Source organism: Scyliorhinus torazame, chromosome 10, assembly GCF_047496885.1.
Source record: "Scyliorhinus torazame isolate Kashiwa2021f chromosome 10, sScyTor2.1, whole genome shotgun sequence".
NCBI classification, from domain to species: Eukaryota; Metazoa; Chordata; class Chondrichthyes; order Carcharhiniformes; family Scyliorhinidae; genus Scyliorhinus; species Scyliorhinus torazame.
Window position 1 is genome coordinate 135,151,334 of NC_092716.1, and position 15,660 is coordinate 135,166,993.

The window sequence follows — 15,660 nt, forward strand, 5'->3', positions numbered from 1 at the left end:
TTAATATGCAGATGGCTGGTGTTTTGTTATGCTGATGGTTGCCGGTATCGATCTTGTCTGGCCTTTCCAGAGGTAAATACACACTCAACCTGCAGCTGCTCGTTTGTGTCCTGTTGGCTGACTTTCCCATCAGCCTTTGCCGTTCGCCATTTTAAATCGGGAGTTAGCCATTTTAAATCGGGAGTTAGCCATTTTAACTGGCTACACAGTGGAACAGGACATAGCCATGAATGAAAATGGTTCAGTCTGAGATGTCATCTAATGCCTGCTATGCCTGATCTGTGCTTGTTTGAATTCGACTGTGGGGCTTTATTCTTAATCTAATCCCGTGCTATACATGCTCTGGGTGTGTTTAACAGGAACAGTGTGGTGGGAACGTTTCTCTGTATCAACCCCCAGGCTTCATCTGTCCTGAGAATGTTTAATGGGGACGATGCAGAGAGAGCTTTACTTTGGATCTAACCCGTGCTTTACCTGTCCTCGGAGCTTTTGATGGGGACAGTGTAGATGGAGCTTTATTCTGTATCTAACACTGTGCTGTACTTGCATTTGGGGATGCTGACCAATTGATATGAAAATGATCTGTTATCCAGCTAAAGATTCCTCGCCTTTAGCACAAACCTCAACAGAGATTTTCAGACAAATTTAGTGGTTTGCATTCACTATTTATAAAATATGTTTTGCTGTGTTTGGAGAATCAAAGCAGATGCCTACGCCTGCATCTTGGTGCTGCTGTCTGCATCATTGATTGCTGTGCTCGTGGGGATCTGCAGCTGAAGTTATAATTTCATCTCTGAAGATTTTTGTAGGTCTCATCACTCCATTACTTCACTGTAGGTTTTGAAAGTAGCAATCCTGTCCGAGAGGTATGCTGTGGACTACACCTGGTATGTTGACACCATCTTGAACCTGATACGGATTGCTGGCGACTACGTTAGTGAGGAAGTGTGGTACCGAGTCATTCAGATCATCATCAATCGCGATGATGTGCAGGGTTATGCAGCCAAGACAGTATTTGAGGCAAGTCATTATACAACATTATGGTGTTCTCTCTTGATGGTGTAGTACCATACATATTTCAGCCATGTACATTAGTGACATAACATTTCATCCATGTTCAGATTTTGAGTATAAGTAATGATTTTTAATTCTGTTTGAACCTGATGTTCGAATGTTCTACCATCATTCATTGTGCTAATGTATCATGACCAAAAGACCACAGGAAACAGGAACAGGTGTAGGCTGCTCGGCCCCTCGAGTTGCTCCACCATTTAATAGGACCATGGCTGATCTGACATTCCTCACGTCCACTTTCCTGCCCCTTCCCTGTAACCCTTAATTTCCTTACTGATCAAGAAACTATCTATCTCTGCCTTAAATGAACACAAGGCCTCTGCCCCAAACGGCTCTCTGCGGCAAGGAGTTCCAAAGACTCTCAACCCTCTGAGAGAAGAAATCACTCCTCATCTCAGTGTTAAATTGGCGACCCTTTATTCTGAGTCTATACCCTCTGATCCTAGACTCTCCCATGAGGGGAAACATCCTCTCAGCATTTACCCTGTCAAGCCCTTGAAGAATCCTGTATGTTTCAGTGAGACCACCTCCCATTCTTCTAAATTCCAATGAGTAGAGTCCCAACCTGTTTAACCTTTGCTCATAAAACAATCCCTCCATACCGGGGATCACCCTAGTGAACCTTCTCTGAACTGCTGCCTCCAATGAAATAATACATTTCCTGAAATAAGGGGACCAAAACTGCTCACAGAACTCCAGATGTGGTCTCACCGGTACCTTGTACAATTGCAGCAAGACTTCCCGACACTTATGCTCCAACCCGCTGCAACCTTCCTGAAATAAGGGCCAACATTCCATTAGCCTTCCTGATTACCTGCTGTACCAGTGTGCTAGCTTTCTGTGTTTCATGCACAAATACCCCCCAAATCCCTTTGTGTTGCAGCTTTCTGCAGTTTTTCTTCATTTAAATAATACTCTGTTCTTTTGTGTTCTCTTCCAAAATGAACAATTTAATATTTTCCCACATTATACTTAATTTGCCAGCTTTCTGCCCACTTACTTAACTTATCAATATCACTTTGCAAACTGTTTGTATTCCTCTCGCAACTTGCCTTTCCAGCTATTTTTGTGTGATCTGCTGAGTTGGCTACAGTAGATTTGCTTCCTTCCTCCAAGTCATTAATATATATTGTAAACAGTTGCTGTCCCAGCATTAATCCCTGTGGAACCACACTGGTTACAAGTCGCCAACCTGAAAAGGTGAGATACCTTATCAAATACCTTCTGAAAGTCTAAATACAACACATCTACTGGTTCCCCTCTATTCACTCTGGTTGAGACTTCCTTGAAAAATTCTAATCCCTCCATGTAGCCATGCTGATTCTGCTTGATTAAATGATGATTTTCCAAATGTGCTGCTATTACCTCCTTAATAATTGATTCCAGCATTTTTCCAACAACAGATGTTTGGCTAATCAGTCTATTAGCCTAATGTAAAGGTAAAGTCGTCATAGTCCCAGATGACCTTTGAGGAGGAGACCTGACTGTTGGTGATTTAACCTGAGGATTACCACACCTCAGGCGAGGGGCAACGTTGAGAAGGTGGGCCGATACGGAAATTGAATCTGCGCAGCTTGCCCTGCTCTGCATCACGAACCAGCTGTCTAGTCAAGTGAACTAAAGCAGCCCCCCCTTTTTTTTAGAAAATATTTTATGAAGGCACTTATAATTTTAACAATTTGAAACATCAGGTTTCATCAAGAACAAAACAATATAACCAACCCCCTCCCCAGTAACAAACCCCAGCCAACATTACTTACACAAACAGGACCTCCTTCCCCAGCCCCCTTTCCACTGATTTTGCTGACCTTACTCGACCCATGCTTCCTCCTCCTGCACATCTTTGGGCAGTGGGGGCGAAACACATGCAAACCCGGGGAGAATGTGCAAACCCCACACGGACAGTGACCCAGAGCCGGGATTGAACCTGGGACCTCGGTGCCGTGAGGCAGCAATACTAACCACTGTGCCACCGTGCTGCCCTCACCCTCACTTTAATACCTTTGACATAACGTCAGCAAACCCCTGCCGGAAGCCCCACAGCCTCGGGCGTGCCCAAAACATATGGACATGGTTCGCAGGACCCCCCCGCACAGCGCCCACACCTATCCTCCACCCCACAAAGAACCTGCTCATCTGGGCAGTCATGTGCGCACCGTGGACCACTTTAAATTGTATCAGGCTGAGCCTGGCACTCAACGAGGATGCATTGACTCGCATCAGGGCCTCCTCTCATAATCCAGCCTTCAACTCCTCACCCAGCTCTTCTTCCCACTTTCTCTTCACCTCCCCTATCGGGGCTCCCTCCCACTCTATCAGTTCCTTGTAGATCTCTGAAACCTTCCCCTCTCCTACTCCTACTCTCGACACCACCTGGTGCGGCAGGTGCGGGAAGGGTGAAATCTGCCTCCTCACAAAGTCCCTCATTTGCAGACACCGGAACCCTTTCCCACCTGGCACCTCAAACTCCTTCTCCAACTCCAAGCTCGGGAAGCCCTCATCAATAAAAAGATCTCCAAATCTCTCAATCCCCGCCTGCTGCCACCTCCGGAACCCCCCATCCAGCCCCCCCGGAGTGAACCGGTGGTTACCACATAGCAGTGCCCACACCGACGCTCCTTCCAGTCCCATGTGCTGCTGCCACCGTCCCCATACCCTCAGGGCTGACACTACTACTGGGCTTGTGGAGTACCTGGCCGGTGAGAAAGGCAGTGGTGCCGTTAACAGTGCCCCCAAACCCGTGTCTTTACATGAGGCCGCCTTCACCCGCTCCCAAACCGACCCCTCTCCCACTACCCACTTCCTGACCATTGCTATATTAGCCGCCCAATAATAATTTATAACATTCGGAAGAGCCAGCTTCCCACCCCCAAGCCCCGCTCCAGCAACACCCGCGTGGGTTTTACCTGCCCAAACAAATCCCGAGATCATCGCATTTACTTCTTTAAAGAAAGCCTTGGGGATAAAAATTGGAATACTCTGAAAGACGAGCACAAACCTCGGGAGGACCGTCATTTTCACTGTCTGCACCCACCCTGCCAATGACAGCGGGAGCGCATCTCATCACCGAACGTCCCCCCTCATGTGTTCTACCAGCCGACCCAAATTCGGCTTGTGTAGCTGCTCCCAATCCCGTGCCACCTGGATACCCAAATACCGAAAGCTCCCCGTACTACCTTGAACGGCATCTCCCCCAATTTCTTCTCCTGCCCCCTCACCTGAATCGCAAAGACCTCACTCTTGCCGATATTTAATTTATACCCCGAAAACCAACCAAATTCCCCTGCTTCGTCCCCCGGTGCAGCCTAAAATAATCTGAACTCACCCGGTTCGTCCGCACACTCGCCACCTGTGCCTGATATAACAACTGATTCCAGTCCACAAATCCCAGCCCAAACCCAAACCGCCCCAGGACCTCCCATAGATATTCCCACTCCACTCGGCCAAAGGCCTTCTCTGCGTCCATGGCAACCACCACCTTTACCTCTCGTCCCTCTGGAGGCATCATGATAATATTAAGTAACCTCCTGATGTTGGGCCCCTATTACCCCTGCACACAATTCTCGATCCTCAAGGCCAAGATCTTAGCCTAGCTTGGCATCTAAATTTAGTCGCGAAATCGGTCTGTATGACCCACATTGTTCCGGGTCTTTATCTTGCTTTCGAATGAGGGAGATCGACGCCTGCGACAATGTCGGGGGTGTAGTCCCAACTCCTTTGCTTCATTGAAAACCCTTCCCAGCAGCGGTCCCAATATTCCCGAGAACTTCTTGTAAACTTCCACCGGGTGATCGTCCGGACCCGGGGCCTTGCCCAATTGCATCTCCTCCAGGCCCTCCACCAACTCCTAAACCACCTTCGGGAACTCCAACCTCACTAGAAACCACCTCATCCCCTCCACCCTGGCTGGGTGTTCCGACTCGTACAACTTGTTTTAGAAGTCCCTAAACACCCCATTCACCCACGCCGGGTCCAAGACCGTATTCCCACCCCTGTCCTTCACTTTCCCAACCTCCCCCGCCGCTTCCTGCTTCTTCAACTAGTGCGCTAGCATCCTGCTCGCCTTCTCCCCATACTCATACACCACTCCTCTCACCCTTCTCAACTGTCTCACTGCTTTTCCTGTAGATAATAGCCCAAACTCCATCTGCACCCTCTGCCGCTCCTTTAGCAGCCTCGCCTCCGGGGCATCCGCATATCTCCTGTCCACCTGCAGGATTTTCTTTCTATCTCTGCCTGCTCCGCCTTCTTTCTCCCTATGTACCCAAATCGAAATAAACTCCCCCGGACCACTGCCTTCAATGTCTCCCATACCTGCCGAAACCTCCCACGTGTCATTAATCTCCACATATCCCCGGATGGCCTTCCTCACCCACTCACACACCTTTTCTTCCGCCAACAATCCCACATCCAGCCTCCACTGTGGCCGTTGGACCCTCTTTTTTCTCCCCCGTGGTTTCCCCTGTGCTAGGCATGGTCTGACCACTATTGCTGAATACTCAACATCAACCACCCCCGCCAACAACGTCAAATCGAACACAAAAAGTCTATTCTGGAGTACACCTTGTGCACATGGGAGTAGAATGAAAATTCTTTCGCCATCCGTCTCCCAAATCTCCACGGAACCCCCCCCCCCCCCCCCCCCCCCCCCCCACCGGCCATGTGCTCCATGCACCACCGGAGCTCCTTAGCTGTTGCCGACACCCTCCCCAACCTCGAGCTCGACCGATCCAGTCTTGGATCCAGGACCGTATTGAAGTTCCCACCCCCCAATAATTAACCAATGGGAGCCCAGGTCCGGGATCCTCCCCAGTACTCGCCTCATTAATTCAACACCTCCTAATACGGGGCATAGATGTTCACTAACACCACCGGCAGTGGTGTTAGTTTCCTCTAGTTTCCCGCTCACCATAACATACCTGCTCCCAGAGCCCCCCCCACCCCCCGCCGATCAACCATAACCCCTCCTGGGCCAGCCTCCAGCCCGCGTCCCACACTTCCCTAGGCCCGCTCTCGGGCCCCCACCATCATCGATCCTCCTCTCATTACCTTTTAGAAGCCCTTCCCCTGTCAGCAGTACTACCCTACCCCTTCCCCGCCAAGTCTCCCAAACAACAACTCCTACTCCCATCCCCTCGCTAACCTTCTGTTCATCCCCTACTGCGCTTCTGTGAATTAGTCCGCCCAGCTAGCCTGGCAGCCCCTGCCCATGGCGCCTAGCATTCTGTCCCCCACTGATTCCCAACCCCCCCTCAACCATCCTGCTAGTGCAAACAAAAACACACCCCTCCCCAAGCCCAATCGAAGAGAACAACCCCCCCCATCTTCCAACACAGAACAAAAAACATAACTGAAGCCGAACAATGGCCCCAAACACAAATTAAACACAGCGCCAGAGCAGCTCCACCAGAATTCAATGTCCTCCTCCTCCTGCCACTCCATTGTCCCTGATCAATTCCATCGCCTCATCCGAAGTCCCAAAGTACAGCTCCCGGCCTTCATAAGTCACCCACAAACGTGCTGGGTACAGCATCCCGAACTTCACCCCCTTCTCGAAGAGGGTTGTCTTGGCCTTATTGAAGCTCGTCCTCCTCTTGGCCAGCTCTGCACTCAGGTCCTGATATAATCAAATTTCACTGCCCGCCCAGGTGCAGTGCATGGTCTGCCTGGCCCACCTCAAGATCCGCTCCATGTCCAGTAAACGATGCAATCAAACCACTATCCCCCTCGGCGGCTCGTTCTCCTGGGGCTTCCTCATTACCGCCCTATGCGATCAATCAACTTCTGGAGGCCGTGCAAATGCTCCCTCTCCCAGCAGCTTCTCCAGCATCTGCCCCACATACGCGCTCACTTCCCTCCTGCAGGCCTACAATCCTAATATTCTGCCTACGTGACCGGTTCTCCAGGAGCCGTCTCTGCTGATCCCGCATCAGCCCCGTCTCCGCTGCCATCAAGGTGAGCTGCTCCTCGTGTTCCCCCGCCACCTCCTCCATCTTCTAGATCGCCTGACCCTGGGCCTCCAGCCTCGTCTCCACATGGTTGATCACCGCCTTAGTCAAATTCATCGCCAGGGCCAGGTCCTCCAGATTTTCCTTGCATTGCTGAGTGAACCTCCCGTTCAGGAAGCCCAACAGCTGCTCTGTCGACCACTGAGCCGGCAGGGCTGCTTCCCGACCCTCCGCCATCCCCATGTGCATCGCAGACACTGCACCAGCTTTTGCACTCTGTTCTCCTCTTTTGCGACCGCTTCCGGCCCTCAGCTCCATACACCAGTGGATCACTCTCTTCTGCTAGCTCTCCTGCACCATTTTACATCCTCACGTCCCGTTAATCTGGGAAAAGGCCCGAAACAACCGCCACGAGCGGGTGCCACCAAATGTGCGACCACTCACCATGGCCGCCACCAGAAGTCCCAACCAGCCCTGTTATGGGCCAGGGTTAAGAGAACCCCAAAGTGTATCATGGAGTTCACCTGACCCACAACTTTTAATAGATTGTGGTATGGGGAGCACACGGCCCACTCTACAGGTGTGGTACAGCAGAAATGGAAAAGTATTTTTTAAAGCAAAACAATGTTTATTCTGTGAACTCAAGTTAACCTTTTTAAAACATACAGTGAACATCTTAGCAACCATTAATTCAAATACAACCGCCAAAGAATACAACACTAAGTAATCCTTTAAGCTTGCCTTTTCACATCCATCAGACTTAAAATACCTTTTACCAGAAGCACATCAGGTTAAAGTTACTGTTATTAGTTTTAAATCACAAGGATCGATTTACAGTCTTTAGATTAGAGAGAGAGACTCTAATACACCTTCTGGCTGTGACTGCAGCTATCCAGCTCTGAAAACGAAACTAAAACACACCCTGCAGCAAACAGTCTAAAACGAAAGTAAAATGCTGACAGACAGCCCAGCTCCACCCACTCTGACATCACTGCAGTAGTAAACACCCATTTCTTAAAGGTACTCGCACTACAGATATTTACATACACATCCATTTATAAACACCCATTTCTTAAAGCTACTCTCACAGGACACCTCCCCCCAGAAAAAAAACCATCAACTTCAAGATGGTTTCATTTTTCACCTTTTCACTATCCTTTAAGAAATGCACACGGTAAATATACTTTTTCGTTTCAAAAAACAACACACGCAAACAGGTTTAATAATATAGTCCATTTTTTTTTTCGTTTTTCTCCCTCCAACTGAAATCCTTCTCGCTTGATAGTCTCTTTGAACAAGAAGGTCTCTGCAAGATCCGTCCATTTCTCTACGCCTCGGCATTTCTCTTTAAAGTCAGATACTTTAGTTCAATCTGATCACAGAGTCCCTTGTAATTCTCCAACACATGAGCTTGGCTATCACAGCTTTCAGGCAGTCAAATGCCTGTTGAAGGTCCACTGTCCACATGATATTTTCGACGTTTCTTCAGCAAGTCCATCAGTGGAGCAACCACGCTACAAAACATTTTCACAAATGTTCGATTAAATCCACTCATGGCGGGAAATTACATTGTTTCCCTTTGTCTTGAGGGTATTGAAAACTCCTCAATAACTGTTGGTTTCACATCCTGTGTGACCATTCGACCCTGTCCGATTGTATGGCCAAGGAAAGTGAAATTAAAAAATACTTTTCCATTTCTGCTGTACCACACCTGTAGAGTGGGCCGTGTGCTCCCGATACCGCAATCTAGTAAACGTTGTGGGTCAGGTGAACTCCATGATACACTTTGGGGTTCTCTAAACACTGGCCCATAAGAAATTGGGGGCTTGTCTGGGGTAAAAGTCTATCCATTGGATTGGCTTAGTGAACTTAAAGACAGTGAGGGGTGAGCATATTGTGGTTGATTTTCAGGTATGGTATTTTAGTTTAAGTAGGGAGTGTGTTGTGGACAATGGCTCTTTCAGAGGCTGAGAAAAAGAACGAGAAAGAGAGAGAGGGGAAAAAGAGAGAGAAGAAAGGAAAACAGAAAAAATAGCCCTAGCAGAACAAAAATAAAGAGAAAGGGAGATACAGATCAGGGAAAAAGATAAAGAGAGAGAGTTTGAACTTCAGAAAATGGCCATGAAACATGACAGTCAGTTAAAATTGGCAGACGTAAAGGGAAACGTACAGTTGGATGATACTGATGAGGATAATGAGAAAGAGCGTCAAAGTCGAAGGCTTCGTGGGTATCTATTTAAATATGTCCAAGCATTGCCAAGGTTTGACGAGAAGGAGGTGAAAGCCTTTTTCATTTCATTTGAGAAGGTAGCTAAACAAATGAAATGGCCACAGGACAAGTGGGTATTACTGATTCAAACAAAGCTGGTAGGTAGGGCTAGTGAAGTGTTTGCATCACTACCGGAGGGAGTATCTGGGTCGTATGAAGAGGTGAAAATATCCATCTTAGGTGCATATGAACTAATGCCTGAAGCCTACAGACAAAGGTTTTGAAATTTAAGGAAAGAATTTGGTCAAACAGATATGGAGTTTGAAAGGACCAAACAGAGTAATTTTGGATAAGGGCTTTGAAAATAGACCAAACGTATGAAGCTCTCAGAGAAATTATGCTTTTGGAGGAGTTTAAAAATTCAATTCCTGATGTAGTGAGAACTCATGTGGAAGAACAAAGGGTTAGAACTGTGAGGTTAGCAGCAGAAATGGAAGATGATTATGAATTAGTTCATAAATCAAAGCTTGGTTTCCGACATCAGTTTCAGCCTGTGAGGGATAGAAACTGGGGACATGAGAAATACTCAAGAAGTGGTAAGGGTAAAGGTGATCTGATGGGAGATAATAAGGAGAGTGTACCTCAGATTAAAAAAGAAATCCAGGAGGGTGGAAAAGAAATGAAAAGTTTCAAATGTTTTCACTGAAATAAACTAGGCCATGTAAAGTCACAATGTTTGTGGTTGAAGAAAAGCACTGGGAAGGCTGATGTGGTAAAACAGGATAAGACAGTGGGGGTTGTTAAAGTGGTAAAGGAAAGCCCAAATGAAGCAAAGGAGGTGCAAAAGATTGTACAGCCTGATCAAGAGGTGATTGATAAGAAGGTGCCAGATCTCTTTAAAGAATTTACTTGTGTGGGTAAAGTTTACTCGTGTATCAGGAGGAGCACGTAAAGAGTCACAATTTTAAGAGATACGGGAGCTAATCAATCTTTAATGGTAAGAGATGAGGAGTTATGTCATGTGGGAAGAATGTTTTCAGAAAAGATGGTAATATGTGGAATTCAGGGTGAGAGGAGTCGTGTTCCATTATATAAGGTAAGGTTGGAAAGTCCAGTGAAGAGTGGTGAAGTGATAGTAGGAGTAATAGAGAAACTACCTTGTCCAGGAATACAGTTTATCTTGGGTAACGATATAGCTGGATTGCAGGTGGGAGTGGTGGTGGATAGGCCAGTGGAAAATCAGACAACTGAAATGTTGAAGGACGAATATCCTAGGATTTTTCCGGATTATGTCGTAACAAGGTCGCAAAGTCACAGGTTAAGACAGGATAAATCAAAGAGTGAAGATGAAGTTGAAGTGCAATTATCAGAAACAATTTTGTTTAGATGGTTCAAAAAGAACAAGAATAGGTGGAGGATGAGGAGGATATTTTTAGTTCGGGAAAATTGCCGGAGTTACATCAAAAAGATGTCGAAATAAAACGGATGTATCAGAAAGCATACATGGAAGAGGAATCAGCGTGTATACCAGAGTGTTATTGCCGTAAAAGTCATGTCTTGATGAGAAAATGGAGACCTTTACATCTGCAGGCAGATCAAAAGTGGGCAGAAGTTCAAGGAGTATTTCCGGTAGGTATAGAAAGGGGGTGTTGCGAGTTGCACATGAGGTACCAGTGGGAGGTCATTTGGGAATAAGGAAAACTCAAGCTAAAATCAAGAAACATTTTTATTGGCCTGGACTACATAAAGATGTAGTTAAATTTTGTCAATCATGTCACACATGTCAAGTGATAGGGAAACCTCAAGCAGTGATAAAACCAGCGCCCTTAATACCCATTCCAGCATTTGAGGAACCTTTTACAAGGGTCCTAATTGATTGCGTAGGACCGCTTCCTAAAACAGAAAGTGTGACTCCATATCTTTTGACAATAATGGATGTGTCTTCTAGGTTTCCAGAGGCTATTCCAGTACGCAATATTACAGCTAAAAAGATTGTGGAGGAGTTACTGAAATTCTTTACTGGATATGGACTACCCACAGAAATACAATCGGATCAAGGAGAAAATTTTACCTCAAGGTTATTCAAAGAAATTATGGATAACTTAGGAATAAAACAATTTAAATCAACTGCGTCCGAATCGCAGCGCGTGTTGCAAAGGTGGCATCAGACATTAAAGACAATGTTCAGGACTTATTGTCAAGATTATCCAGAGGATTGGGATAAAGGAATTCCATTCGTACTGTTTGCAATTAGGGATGCACCTAATGAGTCAACCAAATTTAGTCCTTTTGAACTAATTTTTGGTCATGAGGTAAGAGGACCGCTTAAATTGATTAAAGAAAAATTCGTGATTGAGAAATCAGAACTTACATTATTGGATAACGTGCCAAATTTTAGGGAACGATTAAATAGAGCATGTGAATTGGCTAGACAACATTTAAAAGTTGCACAAAATGTAATGAAATGGGTTGCGGACAAGAAATCCAAAGTTCGTAGTTTTGCCAGTGGAGCTAAAGTTTTAGTGTTGTGACCAGCGGTAGGTGAACCTTTAAAAGCAAGGTTTTGTGGACCTTATCCAATTGAAAGGGAATTAAGTGAGGTGAATTATGTGGTAAAAACACCAGATAGAAGGAAAACTCTCTGAGTGCGTCATGTGAATATGTTTAAAAGATATTTTAAAAGGGAAGGAAAGAAAAAGGAGGAGGTTTTAATGATTCTAACTCAAAGTGACGAACCAAATCCAGATGACTGAATTTGACATACCAAATTAAATTGGAAAACGAGGATTTTCGTAAAAATTGGGATAAACTGTTGAGTTACCTTCCAGAGGAAAAACAGACTGACCTGAAAGAGTGATTGATATCACATGGGCATATTTGTGGAAATAAATTGGGAAGTACTAAAATGGCTTTACATGATGTAGATGTGGGAAATGCTGTTCCATTCAAACAGCATCCATATAGACTTAACCTTTTAAAATTGGCACAGGTTAACAAAGAGATTGAGAGTATGCTTAAAAATGGCATAATTGAAGTGGGTTGCAGCCAATAGAGCTCACCCATAGTGATGGTACCTAAACCAGATTGTACCCACCGGTTGTGTGTGGACTACAGAAAGATTAATGCAGTTACAAGAACGGACTCTTATCCTATCCCACGTTTGGAGGATTGCATTGAGAAAGTGGGACAATCAGCTTTAATTTCCAAATTGCATTTACTTAAAGGTTACTGGCAGGTACCTTTATCTGAAAGGGCGAAGGAGATTTCATCTTTTGTGACTCCAGATGGTATATACCAATTCAAAGTTATGCCATTAAGCATTAAAAACGCCACAGTCACATTTCAACGGTTAACTAACAAAGTCATTTCAGGATTACCCAATTGTGCGGGAACATCGATGATCTGTTAATTTTCAGCCAGGCATGGACAGAATATTTGAAACATCTAATGGAGTTATTCGATCGACTTCAGTAGGCGGGTTTGGTGATAAACCTAGCCAAAAGTGAATTTGGAAAAGCCCAAGTCCCTTTCCTTGGCCATAGAATCGGACAGGGTCGAATGGTCACACGGGATGTGAAACCAACAGTAATTGAAGAGTTTTCAATACCCTCAAGACAAAGGGAAATAATGTGATTCCTTGGAATGAGTGGATTTGATCGAACATTTGTGCAAACGTTTTGTGGCGTGATTGCTCCACTGATGGACTTGCTGAAGAGATGTCAAAAATTTCATTTGACAGTGGACTTTCAACAGGCATTTAATGGCCTGAAAGCTGTGATAACCAATGCTTCTGTGTTGGAGAATTACAAGAGACTCTGTGATCAGATTGAACTAGTATCTAACTTTAAGGAGAAATGCCGCAGCGTAGAGAAATGGACGGATTGTGCAGAGACCTTCTTGTTCAAAGAGACTGTCAATCGAGAAGGATTTCAGTTGGAGGAAGAAGAACAAAAATGGACTACATTATTGTACCTGTTTGCGTGTGTTGTTTTTTTTTTAAACTAAAAAGTATATTTACTGTGTGCATTTCTTTAAGTATCGTGAAAAGGTGAAAAATTAAACTCTCTTGCAGTTGATGGTTTTTTTTCTTTTCTTGGGGGGGAGGTGTCATGTGAGAGTACCTTTAAGAAATGGGTGTTTATAAATGGGTGTGTATATAAATATCTGTAGTGAGAGACCTTTAAGAAATGGGTGTTTACTTCTGCTGTGATGTCAGAATGGGTGGAGCTGGGCTGTCTTGTTAGCTTTTTACTTTTGTTTTTGAGCAGGTTGCAGGGGGTGTTTTAGTGTTGTTTTCCGTGTTGGAGCTGAAGCCAGACCAAGCAGGTGTACTGCTGTTCTCTCTGCCACCAAAAGACTATCTCTTGATCATTTGGTGAATTCAGAATTATAAATGTTCTCAGTAGTGAATGTTAACCTAATGTGCTTCTGTTAAAATGTGTTTCTTTTGTCCGGATGTTAAAAAGGAAAGTTTAAAGGTTTACTTAGTGTTGTAGTCTTTGGGGGTTGTATTTGAATTAATGGTTGCTAAGATGTTCACTGTATGTTTTAAAAAGGTTAACTTGAGTTCATAGAATAAACATTGTTTTGCTTTAAAAAATACTTTTCCATTTCTGCTGTACCACACATGTAGAGTGGGCCGTGTGCTCCCCGTACCACAATCTAGTAAAAGTTGTGGGTCAGGTGAACTCCACGATACACTTTGGGGTTCTCTAAACCCTGGCCCATAACAACGTACAGTGAACATCTTAGCAACCATTAAAAATACAACCGCCAAAGAATACAACACTAAGTAATCCTTTACATTTTCCTTTTAACATCCATAAGACTTAAAACACCTTTTACCAGAAGCACATCAGGTTAAAGTCACTACTGCTATTAGTTTTAAATCACCAGGATCGATTTACAGTCGTTAGATTACAGAGAGAGACTCTAATACTGGCTGTGACTGCAGCTATCCACCTCTGAAAACAAAACTATAAAACACCCTGCAGCAAACAGCCTAAAACAAAAGTAAAAAGCCGACAGACAGCCCAGCTCCACCCATATTCTGACATCACTGTAGTAATAAACACACATTTCTTAAGGGTATTCTCATTACAGATATGTATATACATACCCATTTATAAACACCCATTTCTTAAAGGTACTCTCACATGACAGCCCCCTTTTTGAATAGAGGTGTCATATCGGCAGTTTTCAAATCCTCCAGAAACTTTCCAGAATTCAAGAATGTTTGGAAAATTAAAACCAATGGATTCACCACCTCCATAGCAACTTATTTCAGGATGCTAGGATGTAAGCCATCTGGGCCATGGGACTTATCTGCCTTTAGCCCCGTTAGTTTGTCGAATACTACTTCTCTGTTGATGGTATTTATTTTGTCCCCCATATTCTTTACTATTATTGGGATGTTCGAAGTATCTTCCACCGTATCGACTGCTGCTTTTCTGAAATGTTTGTTACTTTCCTTCCCGAAAGACACTGGCATCAGCAGTACCTCACTCCAATAGATTTTCTGCATTGAGCCCAAATTGTGACTGTAAGAAGGATTTTTGCTTTGTAGAAAGCATCACAGTTAGGCCTGTCATCACACATGTGTGCGCACACTCTGGATGGGATGTGGGCGTCACTGGCTAGGCCAGCATTTGTTTCCCATATCTAATTGCCCTTGAAAAGGTGAGTTACCTTCTTGAACTTCTTCAGATCATGTTGTGTAGGTATACCCATGGTGCTGTTAGGGAGGGAGTTTTATTGTATATCTTCAGGTTTTTCTAAGGTATATATAAAAACTGAAAACAGTCAGAATGTGATCATACATTCCATATGAACTTCTTCATATCGGAAATGCCATGATTTAAAAAATCAAGTTTTCAGTAACGCTTGACTGTTATTCAACTCTGGCTCTCAGAGGAGTTTCAATTTGAGAAATTGCCTGCCACATTATCCTCTGAGTCTTACTACCTGCCCTTTTGCTGCAAATCATTAACAGGGCTTTCGGGAAACATTTTCATCTGGCAATTTAATTTCGCAATAACTGAAATTTATAATGCTCAAAATGAAGTGTTAAACAAAATCATACAAAACATATAAATTTCACAATAGTGTGATCAATTTTGCATTGAATTGTTTTTTAATGCATTTAACTATAACTTTATATGAAATGGAAAATGCCGGGTTGCTTCCCAAAGGCATAAGGAAAACAGATGCTGAGCCAGCTGAGTTCATTTAAAATCTATTTTTTGAAATGTGTCCGAGAGGAGTGCGCTGATTCAGATCTCTTATTGCTTTGTGTTCTATCAATGTCGTAAATTGTATTATGTTAATAATGTTAGCTCATGTATCAAAAAACAGTTCAATATTAAAGCAAACAATCATCTAATTATCATACTAAAAGAAAGCTTACCTATGTTTTGTAAATGGTTAGTA

At 44.4% G+C, this 15,660-nt stretch overlaps 1 protein-coding gene across 1 annotated transcript in view; it reads left to right on the forward strand.

Moving 5' to 3' along the window:
* LOC140430945 (AP-2 complex subunit alpha-2-like) overlaps positions 1-15,660 on the forward strand; it is a 705,690-nt gene that overhangs the window by 274,492 nt on the left and 415,538 nt on the right. The window contains exon 11 of the mRNA XM_072518780.1: positions 838-1,020. Within this exon, the coding sequence (XP_072374881.1) occupies positions 838-1,020 (183 nt within the window). The remainder of the gene's footprint in view (positions 1-837; positions 1,021-15,660) is intronic.